This window comes from Elephas maximus, chromosome 16 (assembly GCF_024166365.1).
Source record: "Elephas maximus indicus isolate mEleMax1 chromosome 16, mEleMax1 primary haplotype, whole genome shotgun sequence".
Taxonomy (NCBI): Eukaryota; Metazoa; Chordata; class Mammalia; order Proboscidea; family Elephantidae; genus Elephas; species Elephas maximus.
Genome location: NC_064834.1, coordinates 1,013,426 through 1,040,924, shown reverse-complemented (window position 1 = coordinate 1,040,924; position 27,499 = coordinate 1,013,426). Strand labels below are relative to the sequence as shown.

Here is a 27,499-nt window from a genome sequence, read left to right as displayed (position 1 = left end):
ATGTATCTTGCAGCCTTGTCATTGGGTGCATAAATATTTAATATGGGTATGCCCTCCTGGTGTATTGTCCCTTAAATCATGATGTTATGCCCTCCTGGTGTATTGTCCCTTAAATCATGATGTAGTGTCCTTCCTTTCCTTTATGATGGATTTAACTTTAAAGTCTATTTTGTCAGAAATTAATATTGCCACTCCTGCTCTTTTTTGATTGTTGTTTCCTTGATATTTTTTTCCATCCTTTGAGTTTTAGTTTGTGTCTCCAAGTCTAAGGTGTGTCTCTTGTAGGCAGCATATAGATGGATGGTGCTTCTTAATCCATTCTGCCACTCTCTCTTTATTGGTGCATTTAGTCCATTTACATTCAGTGTAATTATGGATCGGTATGAATTTAGTGTTCTCATTTCGGTATCTTTTTTTGTGTGTTGTTGACAGTTTGTTTTTCCCACTTAACTTTTTGTGCTGAGTAGATTATATATTATCTTTTCCTCATATTCGTTGTTGTTGATTTTGTTTCTGCTGAGTCTCTATTTTTTTCTTGTTTTTTATTTTGATGTGTAGGATAGTTTGTCTCCTTTGTGGTTACCTTATTATTTACCCCTATTCTTCTAAATTTAAATCTAACTTTTATTTCTTTGTATCACCTTGTCTTCCTCTGTATATGAAAGATCTATGACTACATTCCTTAGTCCCTCTTTATTACTTTAATGTTTTCTTTACACAGTAACATCACTCTTTCCCTGTTTTGAGCATTTTTTTAACCTTGATTTATTTTTGTCATTTGCCTGTGTGGGTTGACATCTGTTTGTTCTGCCCAGTGTTCTAATCTTGGGTTGATGCCTGACACTATTGATTTTCTAGCCAAAGAACTCCCTTTAGTATTTCTTGTAGTTTTGGTTTCATTTTTATGAATTCCCTAAACTTCTGCTTATCTGAAAATATCCTAATTTCACCTTCATATTTGAGAGACAGTTTTGCTGGGTATCAGATTCTTGGCTGGTAATTTTTTTCCTTCAGTGCTTTATATAAGCCAGCCCATTGCCTTCTTGCCTGCAAGGTTTCTGCTGAGTAGTCCGAGCTTATTCTTACTGGCTCTCCTTTGTAGGTGACTTTTCGTTTTTCCCTAGCTGCCCTTAAAATTCTCTCTTTATCTTTGTTTTTGGCAAGTTTGAATATAATGTCTTGGTGACTTTCTTTCAATACCTACCTTATGTGGAGTTCGATGAGCATTTTGAATAGATCTCTTCTCATCTTTCATGATATCAGGGACATTTTCTGCCAACAAATCTCCAACTATTCTCTCTGTACTTTCTGTTATCCCTCCCTGTTCTGGTACTCCAATCACTCCTAGGTTGTTTGTCTTGATAGAGTCCCACACGATTCTTAAGGTTTCTTCATTTTTTAAAAATTCCTTTATCTGATTTTTCTTCAAATATATTAGTGCCAAGTGCTTTATCTTCACGTTCCCCAATTCTGCCTTCTACTTGCTCAGTTCTACTCCTCTGACTTTCTATTGAGTTGTCTACTTCTGTAATTCTGTTTTTAATCTTCTGAATTTCTGATTGCTGTCTCTCTATGGATTTTTCCAGCTTATTAAATTTTTCAATATATTCCTGAATAACCTTTTTAATTTCTTCAACTGCTTTGTATTTGTGTTCCTTGGCTTGTTCTGCATGTTGCCTGATTTCCTTCCTGATGTCCTTAAGGGTTGTGTATATTAATCTTTTGTAATCTACCCCCGGTAAGTCCAGAAAGGCACTTTCATCTAAACATCCTTTGATTCTTTGTTTTGACAGCTTGTTGAAGCCATCATGGTTTGTTTCTTTATGTGACTTGATATTGACTGTTGTCTTTGAGCCATCTATAAGTCATTGTATTAGTTTATTTTGTGTTTGATTAGTATGTTGTAGCTTTTTGCTTTGTTTTGTTTTGCTATGCCCAAATGGGTTGCTTAAGTGAGCAGTTGGATTATTTTCACCTTTGGAGCTCTGACGTCCTATCCCATATGGCTAGAGGTGTTATCAGGTATATAAGCCTAGGAGTCCATTCATTTTTCTTGTATGAATTCAGCTCAGGTGTCCAGGTAGCTGATCACCAGGTGTGTGGTGCAGGCTCTGTCCTACAGTCTTAGAGGTACAGGGGTGATTGGTGTAGGTACCTGTATCTGGTTGCAGCAGGGGGTCATACTCTGAACAAGGCAGTGGGCTGAGAATCATCCCCCGTGTCTCTGAGGAAAGCACGTCCCTCTTCCCTAGAGCATACAGGTGGGTGGGTTCTCCAGACTATGGGCACCCAATGTTTTTGGTTGTAAGGACTGGAAGGTACCAGTCATCCTTGGGCCCCTGTTGCAGGTGTCTGGGTGAGCTGAGTGGAGCCACCAGTCCTGAGACCCCTGATGTGGGTAGGCAGGGACCCTGTTTAATAGGCAAAGCAGTGTCAAATCAAACACCCACTTCACCACCACAGAGCTGGAACAATTTTAGTCTGCCAACAAGGGCCTATTATCCTGAAATAGACCCACACAGGTTCATTCCTAGGGGAAAGGTACCCAAAGTCCACAGACAGTTTATACCTGGACAGGAAATGCTTCTGTCCTGAGCTCCCCCAGTTAGTGGAGCTGGCAAATTATCTTTTCCCCCACTTGTGAATTTATTACTTCTCCAAGGCCTAGAGGATGGCTCTAGGCACTAAATAGGGCCTATCTCAGACCCAGGGAAATGAACAGCCACTGAAGCCAGCTTGGGGGCAGGGGGCGCGGTAAAATATACATAGGTACTTAGCTTTTTCTGAGAGTGCTGTTCCTCTCTGGTTCCGGACGTGTGAGTAGGATGCGTGGCTGGCTGCTTCTCCCTGAGGAAACTGCAGCCAAATGGTGGAACCAGCCTGCCACAGCCACTCCTGGGAATGGTGCCTGAGGGTCTGGTAAGTCCTCTCCGCGTCTGAGCTGTCTCTTCCTCCCCGTGCCCTTGGGTTCATTTTCTAAGCTTGCCTTTGATGTTCAGGGCTCCTACCTTGTCATAAATATACTCATTTCACTTGTTTTTTCGGGTCTTGTTGTAAGAGGGCTTGCTGGACACGTCTGTCTATTCCGCCATCTTGGCCTCGCCTCCTAAAAAATTTTTTATTGTACTTTATTTGAAGTTTTACAGAGCAAACTGGTTTCTCATTAAAGAATGAATACAAACATTGTTTCATGACAGTGGTTGCTAACCCCATGATCGGTAGTCTCCCCTTCTTGACCTTGGGTTCCCATTACCAACTTTCCTGTTCCCTTATGGACTGGTATTCTCATTTAGTCTTTTGTTTTCTGAGTCTGTGTAATATTTGGCTGAAGGGTGAATCTCAAGGGTGACTTTATTACTGAGCTAAAAGAGTATATGGGGGCCATAGTCTTAGGGCTCCTCCCGTCTCTGTCAGACCAGTAAGTCTGGTCTTTTTATTTGTCTGTGTGTGAGTTAGAAATTTGTTCTACATTTTTCTCCAGCTCTGTCTGGAACCTTCTAATGTGATCCTTGTCAGAGCAGTTGGTGATGGTAGTCAAACACCATTTAATTGTACTGGGCTCAGTCTGGTAGAGACTGTGGTAGTTGTGGTCCATTAGTCCTTCAGACTAATCTTTCCCTGTGTCTTTGATTTTCTTCATTCTGCCTTGCTCCAGACAGGGTGAGAGCAGTAGAGTATCTTAAATGGCTGCTCACAAGCTTTTCAGACCCCAGAAGCTACTCACTAAAGTAGACTGTATAACATTTTCTTTATAAATGATGTTATGCTAATTGAGCTGGATGTTCCCTGAGACCATGGTCCCCACAACCCTCAGTCTTCAGGGAGTTTGGATGTGTCTATGGAGCTTCCATGACTTTGCCTTGAACAAGTTGTGCTGGCTTGCCCAGTTTTGTGTACTGTCTTATCCTTCCCACTTACCTATCATCTATTTAATTTTTTCCCCTCACCCCTCCGCACCCTCGTAACCATCAAATATTTTTTCTTTTTGTGTGTAAACCTTTTTATGAGTTTTTATAGTAGTGGTCTCATACAATATTTGTCCTTTTGCGATTGACTTATTTCACTCAGCATAATGCTGTCTAGATTTATCCATGTTGTGAGATCCTGCAAAGGTTCATCATGGTTCTTTATTGTTCCATAGTATTCCATTGTGTGTATGTTGTGTGTACCAGAGTTTGTTTATCCATTCATCTGTTGATGGGCACCTAGGTTGTTTCCATCTTTTTGCTATTGTAAACAATACTGCAGTGAACAAAGGGTATGCATATGTCTATTCGTGTGACAGCTCTTATTTCCCTAGGATATATTCCTAGGAGTGGGATTGCAGGATTATATGGTATTTTTATTTCTAGCTTTTTAAGGAAGCACCATATCATTTTCCAAAATGGTTGTATCATTTTGCATTCCCACAGCAGGGCATAAGAGCTCCAGTCTCCCCACAGCCTCTGCAACGTTTGATTTTTTTTTTTTAATTAGTGCCAGTAATGGCTGTGTGAGATGGTATCTCATTTTGGTTTTGATTTGCATTTCTCTAATGGCTAGTGATCCTGAGCATTTCCTTATGTGTATGTTAGCCACTTGAATATCACCTTTGGTGAAGTGTCAGTTCATATCCTTTGCCCATTTTTTAATTGGATTATATGTCTTTTTGTTGTAGAGGTGTTGGATTTTCCTGTAGATTTTAGAGATTAGACCTTTGTTGGATTTGTCGTGACCAAGAATGTTTTCCCAGTCTGTAGGTTCTCTTTTTACTCTTTTGGTGAAGTCTTTTGATTAGCATAAGTGTTTAGTATTTAGAAGATCCCAGTAATCTAGCTTAGCTTTGGTGTTTGTGTATTGTTAGTTATAGTTTGTATCTTGTTAATGCCGTGTATTAGGGCCTCTAGAATTGACAATTTTTTTCTTCTATGATCTTTATAGTTTTGGGTTTTATATTTAGGTCTTTGTTCCATTTTGAATTAGTTTTTGTGTATGGTATGAGATATGTGTCCTGTTTCATTTTTTTTGCAGACAGACATGCAGTTATGACAGCGCCATTTGTTCAAAAGACTGTCTTTTCCCCATTTAATGGACTTTGGGCCTTTGTCAAAGATCAGGTGACCATAGGTGGATGGGTTTAGATCTCGGTTCTCAGTTCTGTTCCATTCGTCAACGTGTCTGTCACTGTACCAGTACCAGGCTGTTTTGTCTACCATAGCTATATAGTAGGTTCTGAGATTAGGTAGGGCAAGTCCTCCTACTTTATTCTTCTTCTTCAATAGTGCTTGCTTATCCAGGGCCTTTTCTCTTTCCATAAAAAGTTAATGATTAGTTTTTCAGTCTCTTTAAAGAATGCTGTTGGTATTTGGATTGGGATTACATTGCATTTGTTGATTGCTTTGGGTAGAATTGACATTTTCACGATGCTGAGTCTATGTATCCATGAGCATGGTGTGTTTTTCCATTTATGTAGGTCTCTTCAGGTTTCTTGCAGTGGAGTTTTGTAGATTTATTGGTATAGGTCTTTTACATCCCTGGTTAAATTTATTCCTAAGTATTTTATTTTTTTAGGGGCTATTATAAATGGTATTGTTTTCCTAATATCCTCTTCGGCGTTCTCTTTATTGGTGTATAGGAAACAACTGATTTTTCTATGTTTATTTTGTACCTTGCTACTCTGCTGAATCTTTCTGTTAGTTCTAGTAGTTTTCTAATGGAGTTTTTTGGGTTTTCTTTGTACAGTATTATATCATCTGCAAATGGGGATAGTTTTCCTTCTTCCTTACAAATTTGGATGCCCTTTATTTCTTTTTCTTGCATTATTGCTCTAGCTAGGCCTTCCAGCATAATGTAAAATAGGAGTGGTGATAAAGGACATCCTTATCTTGTTCCTGTTCTCAAGGGGGATGTTTCCAGCCTCTCTGTGTTGAGAATGATGCTGGCTGTTGGTTTTGTATAGATGCCCTTTATTATGTTGAGCAATTTCTCTTCTATACCTATTTTATTTAGAGTTTTCATCGGGAATGGGTTTGGGACTTTTGACAACAATTTTTAAGGGTTATGTAACAATAATAATTTTTTTCTACTGATTATTAAGAACACTTTACAGAGTTTTAGCTTGTACAGCCATATCTGTGGTCGTGTACTACCATGCAAAGCAAGGACAGCCCTTAGCATGCAGCCTAGGGATTTTCAGGTATAAAGACAATACCATGCATTTCTGTAACATTTTACAACTTACAGAACATTTTCAAATGCATAATTTTATATAATCTTCATAGAATCCCTCTGAACTAGATAACTCAGATATTATTATTCCCATGTCATAGAGAAGGGGACAAACTCTGAGGTTAAAAGGCATTTTTAAATGTTAATAAAGGAGTGGGACCACACTACATGTCAGGTTCTCTACTGAATGCTTTTTCTGTTACTTGTCTCTGAGTCAGGATCTACTCAGTACTAATTAATAACAGCAATGACTTAGATTTGTTCTCTACTCTTCAGGGCATGTTTGGGCATATCTTATTGAATATTCTCTACAGTCACGTGAGGAAGTAAGCACAGATGATAATACTGAATTTTCTTGTTCTCACGCATGATGATACATTTTCTGTGTATAGAATTCCTGGTCATAATCTTTTCTTTTCAGGCCTCCATAGACATTACTGTATTAATTTCCAGCACTTAGGATACTTTAAAGAACTCTGATTACAAGATGAGGTAGATTTTTTTTATTTGCAACCTATATTTTCCTGCCTTGATGACAGGATTAGTTTTTTTTTTTTTTATCCTTTAATTTTTCCCTAGGTTATGTGATGACGTAAATGTGCTGAACAGAAGATTTCAAAGAGCAGCTCGAGAAGACAAAGTAAAATATTATACTGACATGCAAAAACCTGGAGTTAGAAAACAAAAAGGGAAAAACATGCTCGGCATTTCTCAAGCTGAAAGAACTGAAGGAAGAATTCAAGCCTCAAGTTGCAATAGTGAAGGATTCCATGGGCAAAATACTGAAAGATGCAGGAAGCATCAAAGGCAGATGGAAGGAATACAGTCACTGTACCAAAAAGAGTTGGTTGACATTCAGCCACTTCAGGGAGCAGCATATGATCAAGAACCGATGGTGCTGAAGGAAGAAGTCCAACCTGCACCAAAGATATTGGCAAAAAACAAGGCTCTAGGAATTAATGTAATATCAACTGAGATGTTTCAATAAATGAATGCAGCGATGGCAGTGCTCACTCATCTATGCCAAGAAATTTGAAAGACAGCTACCTGGCCAGCTGACTGGAGGAGATCCATATTTATGCCTATTCCAAATGTGATCCAGTTGAATTCAGAAATTATCGAACAATATCATTCATATCACATGCAAGTAAAATTTTGCTAAAGATCATTCAAAAGCCTTTGTAGCAGTACATTGATAGGGAATTGCCAAATATTCAAACTGAATTTAGAAGAGAAAGTGGAATGAGGAATATCATTGCTGATGTTAGATGGATCCTGGCTGAAAGTGGAGAATGCCAGAGAGATGTTTACCTATGTTTTATTGACTATTCAAAGGCATTTGACTGTGTGGATCATAACCAATTATGGATAACATTGTGAGTGGGAATTCCGAAACACTTAATTATGCTCATGAGGCACCTGTACATAGATCAAGAGGCAGTCATTCAAACAGAACAAGGGAATACCGTGTGGTTTAAACTCAAGAAAGTTGTGCGTCAGGGTTGTATTCTTTCACCATACTGTATTCAATCTGTATGTTGAAGGAATAATATAAGAAGCTGGATTATATGCAGAAGAATGGGCACCATAATTGGAAGAATACTCATTAACAACCTGTGGTACTCAGATCATAGAATCTTGCTTGCTCTAAGTGAAAAGGACTTGAAACACTTACTGATGAAGATCAAAGACCACAGCCTTCAGTATGGATTACACCTCAAAATAAATCAAAATTTCTCACAACTGGACCAATAAGCAGCATCATGATAAGTGGAGAAAAGATTTAAAATGTCAAGGATTTCATTTTACTTGTATCCACAATCAATACCCATAGAGATAGTAGTCAAGAAATCAAACAAAACATTGTATTGGGCAAATCTGCTGCAAAAGACCTCTTTAAAATGTTAAAAAGCAAAGATGTCACCTTGAATACTAAGGCGAGTCTGACCCAAGTCCTAATATTTTCTTTCTGCTTATATGCATGGGAAAGCTGGGCAATGAATAAGGAAGACCGAAGAAGAATTGACGCCTTTGAATTATAGTGTTGGCAGAGAATATTGAATATACCGTGGACTGCCAAAAGAACAAACAGATCTGACTTGGAAGAAGTACAGCCAGAACGCTTCTTGGAAGCAAGGATGGCGAGACTGCGTCTCACATACTTTGGACATGTTATCAGGAGGGATCAGACCCTGGAAAAGGATATCATGCTTGGTAAAGTAAAGGGTCAGCGAAAAAGAGAAAGACCCTCAACAAGGTGGATTGGCACAGTAGCTGAAACAGTGGGCTCAGGCATAACAACAATTATGAGGATGACACAGGACCAGGCAGTGGTTCCTTCTGTTGTACATAGGGTCGCTATGAGTCAGTACCAACTCAATGACACCTAACAACAACAATGTTTATGTTATGTTTAGGTTCAGATTTTTTCACTAATGTTGCCTGGCACATAGGCCTTTCCGTCTGCAAACTTGAGTCTTCTTTGAGAGACAACGGAGCATAGTATGACTTGGGCTCTGGAGCCTAGAAGAATTGACATATAATGTGGAGCAAAGTACTCAGCCACACTGAGTTTAGGTGCCTCATCTGAAAAGTATGAATAATAATAATGGTACCTGTTTTGAAGTTCAGATAAGGTTATGCACAGAGTACATACCATGCTGGTAGGCTGTGTGTACTGAGTTCCATTACTAATCTTCAACTTAGGGAACTTTTCTCCTGTGATCACTTGGGTTATTTCTTTCCAATTGTGTATTCCATGGTTTGCTTTTAAAATTCCTTTAATCTACTCCTTTTATATCCTCTGCATTCTTTAGCAGTTTAATCATTGTTGTCATTTTTTGCCTTTTTTTTTTTTTTCTTGGAGTTCTGGAGGAAATTCCTTATGCCAGTTTTCTGAATCACCAATTTGTTTTTCTGTTTCATTCCCCTTTTAGGGATTTTAATTGAGTAATTGTAGTTTTTATCTGAAAGCAAGATTTTATTATTTTAGGTTATTTAATTTTTACATCTGTAATCTTCAAAATGAAAAAGAGCTTTCTACTATAAAATTGATATGTACCAACTATAAAACTTTATGTAATAAAACAGTCACTGCTAACTTTTTTTGGTGAATATTTGCCAGGGTTACCACATAATTAAAAACAACAACAATAACAAAACCTGGCTTGGCAAATATTCATCAGAATGTTAGCAGAGGCTGTTTTATTTGTATATATGTATAAGGAGTCTTGGTGATGCTGGGCTGCTAACCAAAAGGTCAGCAGTCTGTACCCACTCAGTGGCTCCACAACAGACAGATTTGGCAGTCAGCTTCCATAAAGATTACAGCTTAGGAAGCCCTACAGAACAGTTCTACTCTCTCTCATATGGAATCACTAAGAGTCAGAATCGACTTGACAGCAACAGGTTTGGTTTTTTGGTTATATATATGAAAGATTTTGCTGTAATGCTTTATTTTCTTCCTTTTCAGCTTAATAATATAACATATTTTTATGTCAATAAACATAGTTATATATTATCCTTTTAAATGTTAAAATAATATTCTCTTGGATTGCATTTAAAATTTAAATAGGGTTTTTAAAGTGTCCACTTTTATGGAAAAGAAAGCATTTGCTATGATTTCTCAGAACAGTCTCCATTATTGAAATACTGGGTATCTTCACATATCTAGTGATTGTTTGAGATGGGCTGTTTCAGAAATTGTGTTATTTCCTGTCTGAATATGTTTGTCATACACACATTTGCTGAATAAGTGGTATACTTGGCTATGAAGAGTAAGGAGGGCTTATTTGTAAGACAGCTACATGGCAGGGAAGGCCACTCCTTTGCTGAGTGTTTTTATTCTCCTTGTGGAGCAGTGGTGGAGCCAGAGATCCATATGTCTTTGTGAAGTGAAGGAACAGCTCTCGGGGCAGTGAAGTTTACTAATAACCCGAGTAGCTATTTTTCCACCTCTCCTATTTGCTATGTTTGTCATAACAGTCCATGTTACGTTAATTGGAGCAAATGCGCTTGGTAGCATCCTTTTGCCATGGTACCTTAGCTTTGATTAGTAGGCTCTTTCACCAGATGAAGGCTAAGGATGGACATAAAAGCTGTTACCTTCTGTGGGAGCACCGATCGAGTTATACTAATCCTAGGATTTGACTCCCATTAACTACCACAGTCCATTTTTGTCCCTGGCCCCTGCTGCTCTGGGCTTGCAGATTTCCTGGATTCTGCAGAGAAGTGCCATTCACCTACTTCCTCAGAGTGCTCCTCCTTTGCTGTGTTGAATTGCAGACTAGTAAGTACCCTTGGCCTAATCCTACCTGTGCCATAGCTAGCAGAAATCTGTCAAAGTGCCTGGGATTCTAGTGCCACCCTTCTCTGTTTAGTAAACACTGATAAAAAAAAATCACCTTATTATTTAACTTTTAGGTCATGCCAGTAGGCTTTAGGGAGGAAAGAATTTAAACTTATGGACTCCAATTACCCTTTGGAAGAAACTCCTGTGCCATGTTCTGTATTGGTCAGAGAAGTAGATAGATTTACCTTTGTGAAATGCTTTCCTCAAGTCTGGGTGTAATCACATCTCCTGCTTTTCATTTATCTGTCTGATGTTTCTGTTTCTGTAACAGATGATTCAACACGTGTCCCTCTTGGAGAAAGCAGGGACTACATCAATGCTAGTTATATTAGAATAGTAAATTCTGGAGAAGAGTATTTTTACATTGCTACCCAAGGACCACTGCGAGATACTGTAAGTGATTTTTGGCAAATGGTTTTGGAAAATCAAGCTAATGTTATTGCCATGATGACGAGAGAGGTAGAAGATGGAACTGTCAAATGTCACCGTTACTGGCCCATCTCTCTGGATAAGCCTTTGGAATTGAAATACTTCAGTATCTTCTTGGAGAACTACCAGATACTTGAAGAGTTCATCATTCGAATACTTAAAGTTGTGGAGAAGACCGTAAGTTTTTAAAAATCAGTATTAGATATGTTTCACTACATAAGCACTAGCAGTTAGGAATAGGATGGGATAGAAAACTGGGAATGCTTTTCTAAATAATTCCCTTTTACTTCTCCCTGTTACCATAAGGAAACCCTGGTGGCATCGTATTTAAGACTTCAGCTGCTAACCAAAAGGTCGGCAGTTGAAATCCACCAGGCGCTCCTTGGGAACCCTATGGGGCAGTTCTACTCTGTCCTATAGGGTCACTATGAGTCGGAATCGATTCGACGGCAGTGGGTTTGGGTTTTTTTCAGGTACCATAAACTAAGCCACTGCCACTTGCATTTTGGCTTAACGAAACTCTGACTAAAGAGAAGAAAAAGTGGAAAAGGAGATGTGGGATAGAGGAAGTGAATATTAGAAACCGTCTTTTCCTAGGATGTACATAGGCTGCTTCTGCTGAATGTGACAGATATGTATTGATTCCTTAATGTGTGCTGTATACGCCTGACCCTACTGGTACTTACCGAGTAGTGGGGACATGGGTACACTCCTGATACTTTCAAATACTGTGTTCGGTGGTAGTAACAGAGGTCTGTATGGAGTACTTAGGGGACTTGGAAGGGAGGCTCTTGGCTTTGTTTGGGGCTTGTGGTAGGTTTGCTGTAGGAGGTGATGTCTGGATTGAGAATTGCTCAAATGAGAAAGATAGGGAGAAAGAAATAGATAATGAAATGTAAATAAGCATGAGGTGTCTATAGAGAAATGTAAGTAGTTAAGGGTGGATGACTGAATGTTCAGTGCAGGTAGTAATGAGAGATGAGATGAGGCCGTAGAAGAGGCCAGCCAGGAGGTGAAATGTCTTAGATTTCGGCTAAGGACCATGGATTTTATTACGAAGATAATTGGGAGGTATCAAAGAATTTTATTAGGGGGTAGCATGATCAATTAAGGAAGTTGGCATTGGGATGGAAAGCAGAGACATAGGTGTTTTGCAGACAAAATCAGCAGACTTAGGACTTGTGACTTTTGAGTGACAGGAGGGGTAGAAAATTGCTATCTATCCAATTTGGTAGCCACATGTGGCTATTTATGTTTAAATTCAAATATTTAAAATTACATTAAATAAAAAACTCAGCTCCTCAGTTGCAGTAGCCACATTTCTAGTATTTATTAGTCACACGTGACTAACGGCTGACATATTGGATAGCACAGATACAGAATATTTGCATCATTTTAGAAAGCTCTGTTGGGCAGTGCCAGTCTAGAATAATTAATGGATTTCTTGATCTAATAGATTTAGAAAATAGGAAAGGAATTATTTGTAGGAGATGATGAGCTACATCTTTCTATGTGAACTTGGTAGCGATACATGAGTTTAGCAGGAGTGAAAGGGGCAGAAGTTGGGCAGGAAACTTGTAGAGAGTCGTGAGGTTTGGAGTCATCACCAAAGAAGTTGATTGGAGCACAGCCAATGGCAAGGGAAAAGGTTGCTGGTGGTGCTGAGGTTGTTGGAACCCATTAATCTGTAATAGCAATAGAATATACAGCTTTGTTATTATTTCTGGGAGCCTGGCTGTGGGATCCCTGAAGACAAGATTATGGGACTGATCCAGGAGGGATGTTGTCCAGTATATGTGGCAACAGTCAGAGGAGCAAAGGAGTTAGCAGTTTGGTAAGAGAATGATTCAGATAAACAAACATGAAGTCTAAGCTGCTCAGAGAAACGAATGAGATCAGAGGGAATAGTGAATGAGGAGACAGTGGAGGATTTAAGGGACAGGAGATCGCCATTTGGTCACATTGTTGTTGGATTTAAGTGAGCTGCTAGGGTAAACCTTCTGGTCAGAAAGTGATATTGGAGGTTAAGAACTGAACATTACATGTGATAAGTCCAAGGAGTGGTTATTATTGTGAGGACTAGAAGAAAGGAAGTGGTCCTCCCTGCAAGAGAGAACTACACATGTGACATTAGAGTCTGTTGAGACCTGAATTATGTGGTAGGGAGAAGACTATGATCTTCAGTGTATGTGGAAGATCCACCAGGAGGTTTAGCCACTGGATGATAGGAAGGAGAAGATGAAGCTAGAGATATGAAGTCAAAAGGAAGAGGGGATTTTATACAATGAGAAGGAGTAGTGAACTAGAAACAGAAGTGGGCAGCACAGAGTATGCAACATTACCTCTGAGCTGTGTGGTACCTGGAGCGTGGTAGAAGGGGTAGCCTCAGTTAGAGAGGCCTGCAGAGTGAAGTCCCTGTGGGAGGCAAGACGAGGAGGTGGAAGAAGCATTCAGTGAAATGACAGGGCTTCAAAGAGTTTACTGTGGGATGGGAGACACAAGTGCAAAGGGCGAGGGTGAAGAGAGGGGAGTGTGGGTAATGGAGAGGAAGAGATAGAGTTGAGGAATATGATGATCACAGCACAGAGTGAGACCAAGGATGCCAGGAATCATAATTATGGTTTACATGGATGGAGAGCTTGCTAGTTGTGTGTTGAGCCTGGTGTGTGCACTGCGCATGTGGGGACACATTCGATCCTTCTCTCCCCTGGTGCTTGTTGATTGCCTGCTATTAACCAGGCATTGTGCTAGGTGCTGGGGATAGAAGACAGGCACAATATCAAGTTTTAGAACACTTACCTCTAGTGGGGAAGGAAGACACTACACCAGTTTTTTTTTTTTTAAATAATATTTTATTGTGTTTTTGGTGAAGGTTTATACAGCAGTTTAGGTTCCCATTCAACAATTTCTGCGCAAGTTGTTCATCGACATTGGTTACATTCTTCACAATGTGTGAACATTCTCATTATTTCCCTTCTGGTTGTTTTGTTTTCATTAATCCAGTTTTCCCTGCCCATTTACTTTCCCATCTTTGTTTTAAAGCAATTGTTGAATATTTGGTCTCATATAGGTAATTTTTTTTTTTCAATTTTTATTGTGGTTTAAGTGAAAGTTTACGAATCAAGTCAGTCTCTCACACAAAAACTTGTATGTACCTTGCTATGTACTCCCAAGTGCTCTCCCGCTAATGAGGCAGCCTGCTCCCTTCTTTCACTCTCTCTTTTCAAGTCCATTTCACTAGCTCCTAACCCCCTCTACCCTCTCATCTCCCCTCCAGGGAGGAGATGCCAACATAGTCTCAAGTGTCCACCTGATCCAAGAAGCTCACTCCTCACCAGCATCCCTCTCCAACCCACTGTCCAGTCCAATCCCTGTCTGAAGAGTTGGCTTTGGGAATGGTTCCTGTCCTGGGCGAACAGAAGGTCTGGGGGGCATGACCACCGGGGTCCTTCTAGTCTCAGTCAGACCATTAAGTCTAGTCTTATGAGAATTTGGGGTCTGCAACCCACTGCTCTCTCATACAGGTGATTTTTTAAAGGAGCACAGTACTTATGGGTGATAGTCATTATTTTTTGAGCCAGTTTGTTTTTTAATTACAAGATGCTGGTTCAAGGTTTGAAGAGTATCTCAGGGCAGTAGTCACAGGGAGTCCTCCAGTCTCAACCAGTCCAGTAGGTCTTTTTTTTTTTTTTTTTTTTTAGGAATTTGAGGTTCTATTCCATATTTTTCTCCATTTTATCAGAGCCCATCTATTGTGGCGCTGATTAGACCAATTTGTAGTGGTAGCCAGGCACCATCTAGTTCTGGTCTCAGGGTAGATGAGGCTGTGGTTTGTGTAAACTATTTGTCCTGTAGACTAGTTTCTTCTTGGAATCTTTGGTTACCTCCTTTTTCTTTTGCTCTGGAGGAGCAGAGACCAGTAGTTTATCTTATATGGCTACTCACAAGCTTTTAAGACCCCAGACACTACTCACCAAACTAGGATGTAGACCGTAACTTTATGAACTATATTATGCCAATTGACTGAGATGTCCCACATTGTGGTACTAATCCTCTAAACCCAGAAATCCAATTCCATGATGCCTTTAGTTATGTCTCAGAAGTGTCTGTAACTGTGCCCCCATATGCTTTATTATGTATATGAATATATGTGCATATAGTCACATAGCTGCATATACATATGCATACATCTATATATACACACATAAACACATAACTATACACATATAAGGAAACTTGGTGGTGCAGTAGTTAAGAGCTCAGGCTGCTAACCAAAAGGTCAGTGGTTCAAATTCACCAGCTGCTCCTTGGAAAACCCTATGGGGCAGTTCTACTCTGTCCTGTAGGGTTGCTTTGAGTTGGAATCAACTCAGCAGCAGCAAATATGCTTACATACATGCATGTATACCCACACATTCAATTTTTGGTTGTTTCAAAATTGCATGTGCCATAGCAGTTACCAACAAGTCCTTTTTCCTTGTGTACTTTTTAGTGACATCATTTCCCTTCATTAAGCTGCGTACACCTCACCCTGCACAAGTCAGTTCTGAGTGATGTGTGATATGCGTGGGAAGGATAGTGAGTGTGCTTGGAGGATATAGGTCAAGTATGTGGCACAGAGGAATTGTCTGTGTCACATTTTGGTAATTCTTGAGATATTTCAAACTTTTTCATTATTCTTATATCTGTTATGGTTATCTGTGATCAGTAATATTTGATATTATTATTCTAATTGTTTTGGGGCACTACAAACCATACCCATATGAGATGGCAAACTGAATTAATAAATGTTGTGTGTGTTCTGATAGCTCCACAGACTATTTGTTCCCCCATCTCGTTCCCTCTCCTCAGGCCTCCCTGTTCCCTAAGACATGACAATATTGAAATTAGGCCATTTAATAACCCTGCAATGGCTTCTAAGTGTTCAAGAGAAAGGAAGAGTCGCACATCTCTCACTCTGAAAAGCTAGAAATGATTAAGCTTAGTGAGGAAGGCATATCAAAAGCTGAGACAGGCCAAAATCTAGGCCTCTTGCACCAAACAGTTAGCCAAGTTGTGAATGGAAAGGAAAAGTTCTTGAAGGAAATTAAACGGGCTACCCCAGTTAACACATGAATAATGAGAAAGCAAAAACGCCTTATTGCTGATATGGAGAAAGTTCTAGTGGTCTGATAAAAGATCACACCAGCTACAACATTCTCTTAAGCCAAAGCTTAGTGCAGAGCAAGGCCCTAACGCTCGTCAAGTCCGTGAAGGCCAAGAGAGGTGAGAAAGCTGCAGCAGAAAAGTTGAAGCTGGCAGAGGCTGGTTCACGAGGTTTAAGGAGAGAAGCCGTCTCCATACCATGAAGGTGCAAGAGGCAGCAGTGGGTGCTGGTGTAGAAGCAGCAGCAAGTCATCCAGAAGCTCCAGCTCAGGGAGACGGGGCCAAGCTGGCTGAGCAGTCAGACGCTTCCTGTGCCCCCTCTTACAGCAGAGACCCCAAAACAAGGAAATTGATTATACGTGACAGTCTAGGAGCCCTGAACATCAAAGGCAAAGTTGAGGAATCCAGCAGAGCGGCAGGGGGAGCAAGAGAAGATTCAGAAGCAGCAGGGAACTGGCACAGCTGATTTGGTGGAAACCAGCTCCCTGCAGGCTGGACCTCTTGGTACGAGCGTGAGGAGGCAAGCAGTGGCATTTGGGGTGCGCTTTCCACGTCAGGAGAATCAGCAGAAAGCGGTGCTCTCGGCAAAGGATAAGTACATGTGTCCAGTCTATCGTGTGGACCAAAAAACAACCCTTTGGGGAAAATGCTTTCTCCCAATTTCCTGATGCCTCCCTGCTCTGCACCAGTCAGAACTGGCTTCAGTGAAAGCTGCTTTCCCTGGGCTGGAAGTAGGACCTGTGGTGCTCCCTGAGCCATTCTCCCAGCCTTGGTGAAGGAACAAATTAACAAACAGGGAAAAAAATAATCTGCCAGCTCCCCTAAGCCAGAAACGCAGGGCAGAAACAGATCCTTTCCCAGGCACAGGCATAAGGGGTCCACAGACTTTGAATGCCTTTTACCCCTGCATAGGCCTGTGTGGACCCATTACAACAGCGTAGGGCCTCATTAGCACAGTACCACAGGGTATATACATGAAGTCTGACTTCAGCTGTTTTAGCCATATTGCTAGAGAGGTAGGTTCACGATGTTTAACATCACTCTGCCTATTAAGCACGGCCCTCACCTACCCAAATCAGCGGCCTGAGGACTGGTGGATCCACCCATGCCACCTAGCCACCCGAGATAGGATTCCAGAAAAGTGGTACCTCCTAGCCCTTCCAGCCAACAGCATTGCATGCACATAGTCCAGCTGAAAAAACACATCCACCTAGGCGCCCTAGAGAACAGGAACACACTTTCTTCACAGACACGCAAGGGTGGTTGTCAGCCCCCTGCTTTGCTGAGTACATGACCCCCTGCTGCAGCCAGATACCTGTGCCTAAACCAGTCACCCCTGCTCGTCAAACACTGTAGGTGAGAGCCTGCACCACACACTTAGTGACTACCAGGACACCTGAGCTAGATCCATATAAAAAAAGTAAACGGACTCCTGGGCTCATACACCAAGTAATAGCTCTAGCCACCTGGTGACTGGATGTTAGAGCTTCAAAGGTGCCAATAACCAAACTAGCTCACTCGAGCAGCCTACTTGGGTATATCAAAACAAAACAAAACAGGAAGCCAGGGCACAGTGAGCAAACAGAAAATAAATAAATACAATAACTTATTGGTGGCTTGGAGAAAACAGTCAATATCAAATCACATAAAGAAGCAGACCATGATGGCTTCAGCAAGCTCCCAAAACAAAGAATCAAGAAATCTTCCGGATGAAGATGTCTTCCTGGAATTACCAGAGGTAGAATACAAAAGATTAATATACAGAACTCTTGAAGATATCAGGAAGGAAATTAGGCATGATGAAGAACAAGCCAAGCAACACACAGACCAAGCATTAGAGGAACTTAAGAAGATCAGAAAAAAGCATAATGACAAATTTAATAGGCTGCAAGACTCCATAGAGAGCAAGCAGAAATCCAGAAGATTAACAATAAAATTTCAGAATTAGACCACTCAATAGAAAGTCATAGGAGTAGAACTGAGGCAATGGAAGTCAGAATTAGTGAGACTGAAGATAAAGCACTTGTCACCAACATATTTCAGGAAAAATCAGATAAAAGAACAAAAACAAAAAGGAAGAAACCTTAAGAGTCTATCAAGAAGTATAACCTATGAGTTATGGGAGTACCGGAAGAGGGGGCAATAACAGAAAATACAGAGAGAATTGTTGAAGATTTGTTGGCAAAAAACTTCTCTGATGTGGTGAAAGATGAGAAGATATCTGTCTAAGATGCTTATCGAACCCCACATAAAGTAGATCCCAAAAGAAATTCACCAAGGCATATTATAATTAAACTTACCAAAGCCAAAGATAGAGAATTTTAATAGCGGCTAGGGATAAATGAAAAGGCACCTATGAAGGAGAGTCCATAAGACTAAGCTCGGACTAGTCAGTAGAAACCATGCAGGCAAAAAGGCAATGGGATGACATATATAAAGCCTTGAAGGAAAAAAATTGCCAGCCAAGAATTATAAAATATATACAGCAAAACTGCCTCTCACATATGAAGGTGAAATTAGAACATTTCCAGATAAACAGAAGTTTAGGAAATTTGCAAAAGCGAAACCAAAATTACAAGAAATATTAAAGGGAGTCCTCTGGGTAGAAAATCAATGACAAGACTAGAACACAGGACAGAGTAACCAGATATCAACTCAGATAGGGAAATCATAAAAATAAATCAAAACTAAAACACTCAAAAGAGGGAAACAGAAGTGTCATTATGTAAAAGATGACAACATTAAATAAAAAAAGAGGGACTAAAAAATGTAGTTATAGCTCTCTCATATGGAGAAGAAATCAAGGCGATAAAAAGAAATAAAAGATTGATTTAAACTTAGAAAAATAGAGGTAAATGTTAAGGTAAACACAGAGGAAACTAACAGTCCTACACATCAAAATAAAAGACAAGAGAAATGTAAAGACTGAGCAAATAGAAAAGAAACAACAATGAAAAAGAGGTAAAGACAATATATAAAGAAAAATGACTCAACACAGATAATTAAATGGAAAAAAGAAAGTGTCAACAACACACAAAAAAAGACATCAAAATGACAGCACTGAACTCATATCCATTAATAATTACACTGAATGTTAATGGACTAAATGCACCAATAAAGAGACAGCATGGCAGAATGAATGAAAAAGCATGATCCGTCTATATGCTGCATACAAGAGGCACACATTAGACTTAAAGACACAGACTTAAACTCAAAGGATGGAAAAAATTATATCAAGTAAACAACAATCAAAAAAGAGGAGGAGTGGCAATATTAATTTCTGACAAAATAGACTTTAAAATCCACTACAGAGGATAGGGAAGGACACTATATAATGATTAAAACAATACACCAGGAGGACAAAACTATAATAAATATTTATGCACCCAACAACAGGGCTCCAAAGTACATAAAACAGACTCTAACAGCATTGAAAATAGAGATAGCCAGCTCCACAATAATAGTAGGAGATTTCAACAGACCACTTTGGGTGAAGTACAGAACATCCAGAAAGAAGCTCAATAAAGACATGGAAGATCTAAATGCTACAGTCAACCAACGTGATCTCATAGACATATACAGAGCACTCCACCCAAGAGCAGCCAAATGTACTTTCTTTTCCAACGCACATGGAACATTCTCCAGAGTAGACCACATATTAGGCCACAAAGCAAGCCTCAACAAAATCCAAAACACTGAAATATTACGAAGCATCTTTTCTGACTATAAACCCATAAAAGTAGAAATTAATAACAGAAAAAGCAAGGAAACTAAAATACCACACATGGAAACTGAACAACACTTTCCTCAGAAACTACTGGCTTATAGAAGAAATCAAGGACAGAATAAAGAAATTCATAGAATCAAATGATAATGAAAACACTTCCAGAACCTTTGAGACACAGCAAAAGCAGTGCTCAGAGATCAATTTACAGAAATAAATGCACACATCTAAAAAGAAGAGAGGGCCAAAATCAAAGAATTAACCTTACAACTTGAACAAATAGAAAGAGAGCAGCAAAAGAAGCTCTTGGGCACCAGAAGAAAGCAAATAATAAAAATTAGGGCAGAATTAAATGAAATAGAACAGAAAAACAACTGAAAGAGTTAACAAGACCAAAAGCTGGTTCTTTGAAAAGGTCAACAAAATCGATAAACCACTGACCAAACTGACAAAATAAAAACAGAACAGGAAGCAAATAACCCGAATAAGAAAGGAGATGGACGACATCACAACAGACCCAACTGAAATTAGAAGAATTGTAACAGAATACTATGAAAAATCATACTCCCAAAAATTTGAAAACCTAGAGGAAATGGATAAATTTCTTGAAACACGCTACCTACCTAAATTAGCACAAACAGAGGAAGAACAACTAAATAGACCCATAACAAAAGAAGACATTGAAAAGGTTAAAAAAGCTCCCCGTCAAAAAAGTGCTGGCCCTGATGGCTTCACTGGAGAATTCTACCAAACTTTCAGAGAAGTGTTAACACCACAACTGTTAAAGGTGTTTCAGAGCATAGAAAAGGATGGAATACTCCTAAACTCATTCTATGAAGCCAGCATATCCCTGATAACAAAACCAGGTAGACGACACAAAAAAAAAGAAAAAAAGAAAAGAAAATTACAGACCAATATCCCTCATGAACTTAGATGCAAAAATCCTCAACAAAATTCTAGCCAGTAGAATTCAACAACATATCAAAAAAATAATTCACCATGACCAAGTGGGATTCATACCAGGTATGCAGGAATGGTTTACCATTAGAAGAACAATGAATGTAATCCATCATATAAATAAAAGACAGGAATCACATGATCTTATCAATTGATGCTGAAAAAAGGCATTTGACAAAGTCCAACACCCATTCATGATAAAAACTCTCAGAAAAATAGGAATAGAAGAAAAATTCCTCAACATAATAAAGGGTCTTTACACAAAGCCGAGGACCAACATCATCCTAAATGGAGTCTAAAAGCATTCCCCTTGAGAACAGGAACCAGACAAGGCTGCCCTTGATTACCACTCTTATTCAACGTTGTGCTGGAGGTCCAAGCCAGAGCACTTAGGCTAGAAAAAGAAATAAAGGGCATCTAAATTGGTAAGGAAGAAGTAAAATTATCTCTGTTTGCAGGTGATATGATCTTATACACAGAACACCCTAAAGAATCCACAAGAAAACTCCTGTAATTAATAGAATATTTCAGCAAAGTATCAGTATATAAGATAAACATTCATAAATCAATTGGATTCCTCTACACCAACAAAGAGAATGTTGAAGATGAAATCACCACCAAATCAATACTATTTGCAATAGCCCCTAGAAGATAAAATACTTTGGAATAAATCTAACCAGAGTCGTAAAAGACCTATATACAAAGAAAAGTACAAGACACGACTGCTAGAAAACCAAAAGAGACCTACATAAGTGGAAAAGCTTACCTTGCTTTTGGATAGGAAGACTCAACACTGGGAAAATGTCTATTCTACCCAAAGCGATCTATAGATACAGTGCAATTCTGATCCAGATTCCACTGGCATTTTTTAATGAGTTGTAGAAACAAATCACCAACTTTATATGGAAAGGGAAGAGGTTCCGGATAAGTAAAGCATTGCTGAAAAGAAGAAAAAAGTGGGAGGAGTCATATTGCCTGATTTTAGAACCTATTATACCAGCACAGTAGTCAAAACAGCCTGGTACTGGTACGACAACAGATACATGGACCAATGGAACAGAATCAAGAATCCAGACATAAATTCATCTACCTATGAGCAGCTGATATTTGACAAAGGCCCAAAGTCTGTTAAATGGGGAAAAGACAGTCTCTTTAACAAATGGTGCTGGCATAAGTGGATACCCATCTGCAAAAAAATGAAACAAGACCCATACCTCACACCATGCACAAAAACGAACTCAAAGTGGATCAAAGACCTAAGTATAAATTCTAAAATGATAAAGATCATGGAAGAAAAAATAGGGACAGTGCTAGGAGCCCTAATACACGGCATAAAAAGTATTCAAAACATTACTAGCGAAGAGGGGGCCAAGATGGCTGACTAGGTAGACACTACTTCGGATCCCTCTTGCAACAAAGACTCGGAAAAACAAGTGAATTGATCACATACATGACAATCTAGGAACCCTGAACAACAAACACAGGTTTAAAGAGTTGACCTGAGTGACAGAGACGGAGAACGAACAACTACAGGGAAGCAGCAACTGATTTTGGAGCCTGGAGCCAGCGTCCCAGTCAGGTAACCTTGGCGTCGGGCTTAGGACTGGGCCCAGGGGAGCTGAACACAACATCCTGTGACGGCGCAAACACAGGGCGCAGCCCTACCCACCTGAACTGACCTCGGGAGGGGGCCCAGCTGGTCCGTGCGGGCGGCGCAGTGAACCGGCTGGTGGGGGGAGAAGCCCCCGGGAGGTAGTGACTGGTTTTGGAGCCGGGAGTGCAGCGTCCCAGCTGGGGAACCTTGGCGCCGGGCTTTGCACTGGGCACAGGGGAGCTGAGCACAGCATCCTGTCACGGCACAAACACGGGGCGCAGACCTACGCCCCTGAACTGACCCCGGGAGGGGTCCCAGCCAGTCTGCGCAGGCGGTGCGGTGACGCCGCTGGCGGGAGGAGAAGTCCCCGGGAGGCAGCGACTGATTTTTGGAGCCAGGAGTGCAGCGTCGCAGCCGGGGAACCTTGATGCTGGGCTTTGGATTGGCAGTGGAAGATCTGACCGCGGCTTCTGTGGGCCCGACCCTCGGGGGCAATCTCTACACAGCCAGCACACATAGGCGACACGCCCCTCGGGAATCTCAGATAAAATAGTCATCCCAAGCAAGATGAGCAACTTTGGCTATATTCCGGGGTGCTACTCTCTCCTGTTTTTCTGAACCCTCCCCTCCCCTTCCCAGGCGGCTTCATTAACATCGGAATTTCCTGAGCCAGAGGGAGAATGGCTCCGGCTCTGCGGCTTTTCTTTTCCCTTTTATTTTGGTCTTTTCCTAACCCATTCTTCCAGCCTGAGAGAAGCAACCACAAAAAACCCAGGGACCAAAAATCCTTCCCTAATCAGACTAAAAACACAGAAGCAGCTCCAGCCAAGTATATATGATCCATATCTCGGGCTTTCATCCCTACAGGGAACAAGGTGGCTATTATAATGCAAAGGCATTTCTGATAGGGATCTGACTGCATTTTTTTTTTAGCTGATTTACTGGAAAAACAAGTTTCCCAGGTCTGATATCTCTGCTTATTCAACAGAGCCCTAACTCACCCACAACAGGGAACTGAGGGCTGAAGCTCCCGCCAGACCACCTAGTCTCTTGCCTTAGGGGTCTAAGGAGGGTGACACCTACCAATCTGTAGAGGTACTTGCATTGGGGGCCTAAGGTACAGCTGCAGAGCCCTCCCACCAAGGTGCTTTAGGAATAGAGACACATCTACCTCACTGATACTTGGGGGAAGCCTGTCAGCATCCGGCCCCCCCCCGGAGTGTGAACCCCAGCTGCTAATAGAATCTGGTGCACACAACTATCACCACTACTTCTCAAGGTGGATGGGTGTTAGGGTGCAGCACACACTTGATGACCCAAAATCAGATTCTACTCAAGAATAGTGAATAGACTCAGGCATATATATCTGGCAACAGCCCAAACCAGCTGGTAATAGGTCATAAGTAAGTCAAGGGCTACAAGAAACAAGACAGCACAATCTAGTAGCCCATCCACGTATATTGAAAGAAAACAAAACAAGACTCAGTGAGCAAATATAGAATAAATCACTACAATATCTTAGTGATGGCTCGGAGACAGCAGTTGATATCAAACCACATAAAGAAGCAGACCATGATTGGTTCTACAACTCCCCAAACTAAAGAATCAAAATCTTTCCCAAATGAAGATACAATCCTGGAATTATCAGATACAGAATATAAAAAACTAATTTACGGAATGCTTCAAGACATCAGGGATGACCTCAGAAATGAAATAAGGCAATCTGCAGAAAAAGCCAAGGAACACACTGATAAAACAGTTGAAGAACTCAAAAAGATTATTTAAGAACATAGTGGAAAAATTAATAAGTTGCAAGAATCCATAGAGAGACAGCATGCAGAAATCCAAAAGATTAACAATAAAATTACAGAATTAGACAACGCAATAGGAAGTCAGAGGAGCAGACTCGAGCAATTAGGATGCAGAGTGGGAAATGTGGAGGACGAGGGAATTAACACCAACATAGCTGAAAAAAAAATCAGATAAAAGAATTAAAAAAAAATGAAGAAACCCTAAGAATCATGTGGGACTCTATCAAGAAGGATAACTTGTGTGTGATTGGAGTCCCAGAACAGGGAGGGAGGACAGAAAACACAGAAGAGTTGAAGATCTGCTGACAGAAAACTTCCCTGACATCATGAAAGATGAAAGGATATCTATCCAAGATGCTCATCGAACCCCATTTAAGATTGATCCAAAAAGAAAAACACCAAGACATATTATCATCAAACTTGCCAAAACCAAAGATAAAGAGAAAATTTTAAAAGCAGCCAGGGAGAAAAGAAAGTTCTCCTTCAAGGGAGAATCAATAAGAATAAGTTCAGACTACTCAGCAGAAACCATGCAGGCAAGAAGGCAATGGGATGACATATACAGAGCACTGAAGGAGAAAAATTGCCAGCCAAGGATCATATATCCAGCAAAAAAAAAAAAAAAAAATTTTTTTTTTTTTTTTTTTTTTTTTGCAAAACTCTCTCTGAAATATGAAGGTGAAATTAAGGTATTTACAGATAAACACAAGCTTAGACAATTTGCAAAAACCAAACCAAAGCTACAAGAAATACTAAAGGAAATGTTTTGGTCAGAAAACCAATAATATCAGATACCAGCACAACACAAGGTCACAGAACAGAACATCCTGATATCAACTCAAATAGGGAAATCACAAAAACAAATTAAGATTAATATAAAAAAAATGCTCAAAACAGGGAATCATTGAAGTCAATATGTAAAAGATCACAATAATCAAAAACAGGGACTAAATACAGGTGGCATAGAACTGCCATATGGAGAGGGATACAAGGCGATATAGGACAATACAAGTTAGGTTTTTATTTAGAAAAATAGGGGTAAATATTAAGGTAACCACAAAGAGGTATAACAACTCCATAACTCAAAATAAAAACGAAGAAAAACGTAACGACTCAGCAAACATAAAGTCAAATACAACGAAAATGAGAATCTCACAATTTACAAAGAAAAATGTCTCAGCACAAAAAAGTAGGTGGAAAAATGAAACTGTCAACAACACACATAAAAAGGCATCAAAATGAGAACACTAAACATTTATCTATAATTACGCTGAATGTAAATGGACTAAATGCACCAATAAAGAGACAGAGAGTCTCAGACTGGATAAAGAAACACGATACGTCAATATGCTGCCTACAAGAGACACACCTTAGACTTAGAGACACAAACAAACTAAAACTCAAAGGATGGAAAAAAATATATCAAGCAAACAATGAGCAAAAAAGAAGAGGAGTAGCAATATTAATTTCTCACAAAATAGACTTTAGACTTGAATCCACCACAAAGGATAAAGAAGGACACTACATAATGATAAAAGGGACAATTGATCAGGAAGACATAACCATATTAAATATTTATGCACCCAATGACAGGGCTGCAAGATACATAAATCAAATTTTAACAGAATTGAAAAGTGAGATAGACACCTCCACAATTATAGTAGGAGACTTCAACACACCACTTTCAGAGAAGGGCAGGACATCCAGTAAGAAGCTCAATAGAGACATGGAAGACCTAATTACAACAATCAACCAACTTGACCTCATTGACTTATACAGAACTCTCCACCCAACTGCTACAAAGTATACTTTTTTTTCTAGCGCACATGGAACATTCTCTAGAATAGACCACATATTAGGTCATAAAACAAACCTTTGCAGAATCCAAAACATCAAAATATTACAAAGCATCTTCTCAGACCACAAGGCTGTAAAAGTGGAAATCAATAACAGAAAAATTAGGGAAAAGAAATCAAATACTTGGAAACTGAACAATACCTTCCTGAAAAAAGACTGGGTTATAGAAGACATTAAGGAGGGAATAAGGAAATTCATAGAAAGCAACGAGAATGAAAACACTTCCTATCAAAACCTCTGGGACACAGCTAAAGCAGTGCTCAGAGGCCAATTTATATCGATAAATGCACACATACAAAAAGAAGAAAGAGCCAAACTCAGAGAGCTGTTCCTACATCTTGAGCAAATAGAAAGTGAGCAACAAAAGAATCCATCAGGCACCAGAAGAAAACAAATAATAAAAATTAGAGCTGAACTAAATGAATTAGAGAACAGAAAAACAATTGAAAGAATTAACAAAGCCAAAAGCTGGTCCTTCGAAAAAATTAACAAAATTGATAAACCATTGGCTAGACTGACTAAAGAAATACAGGAAAGGAAACAAATAACCCGAATAAGAAACGAGAAGGGCCACATCACAACAGACCCAACTGAAATTAAAAGAATCATATCAGATTATTACAAAAAATTGTACTCTAACGAATTTGCAAACCTAGAAGAAATGAATGAATTCCTAGAAAAACACTACCTACCTAAACTAACACAATCAGAAGTAGAACAACTAAATAGACCCATAACAAAAAAAGAGATTGAAACGGTAATAAAACAACTCCCAATAAAAAAATCCCTGGCCCGGATGGCTATACTGCAGAGTTCTACCAAACTTTCAGAGAAGAGTTAACACCACTACTACTAAAAGTATTTCAAAGCATAGAAGATGACAGAATACTACCTAACTCATTCTATGAAGCCACCATCTCCCTGATACCAAAACCAGGTAAAGACATCACAAAAAAAGAAAATTACAGACCTATATCCCTCATGAACATAGATGCAAAAATCCTCAACAAAATTCTACCCAATAGAATTCAACAACATATCAAAAAAATAATTCACCGCGACCAAGTGGGATTTATACCAGGTATGCAAGGCTGGTTTAATATTAGAAAAACCATTAATGTAATCCACCATATAAATAAAACAAAAGACAAAAACCACATGATCTTATCAATTGATGCAGAAAACGCATTTGACAAAGTTCAACATCCATTTATGATAAAAACTCTCACCAAAATAGGAATTGAAGGAAAATTCGTCAACATAATAAAGGGCCTCTATAGAAAGCCAACAGCCAACATCACTCTAAATGGAGAGAGCCTGAAGCATTTCCCTTGAGAACGGGAACCAGGCAAGGATGCCCTTTATCACTGCTCTTATTCAACATTGTGCTAGAGGTCCTAGCCAGAGCAATTAGGCTAGACAAA

At 39.7% G+C, this 27,499-nt stretch overlaps 1 protein-coding gene across 1 annotated transcript in view; it reads left to right on the top strand.

The window, feature by feature from the left end:
• PTPN20 (protein tyrosine phosphatase non-receptor type 20) overlaps positions 1-27,499 on the top strand; it is a 103,867-nt gene that overhangs the window by 42,723 nt on the left and 33,645 nt on the right. Inside the window, exon 4 of the mRNA XM_049856023.1 lies at positions 10,830-11,164. Within this exon, the coding sequence (XP_049711980.1) occupies positions 10,830-11,164 (335 nt within the window). The remainder of the gene's footprint in view (positions 1-10,829; positions 11,165-27,499) is intronic.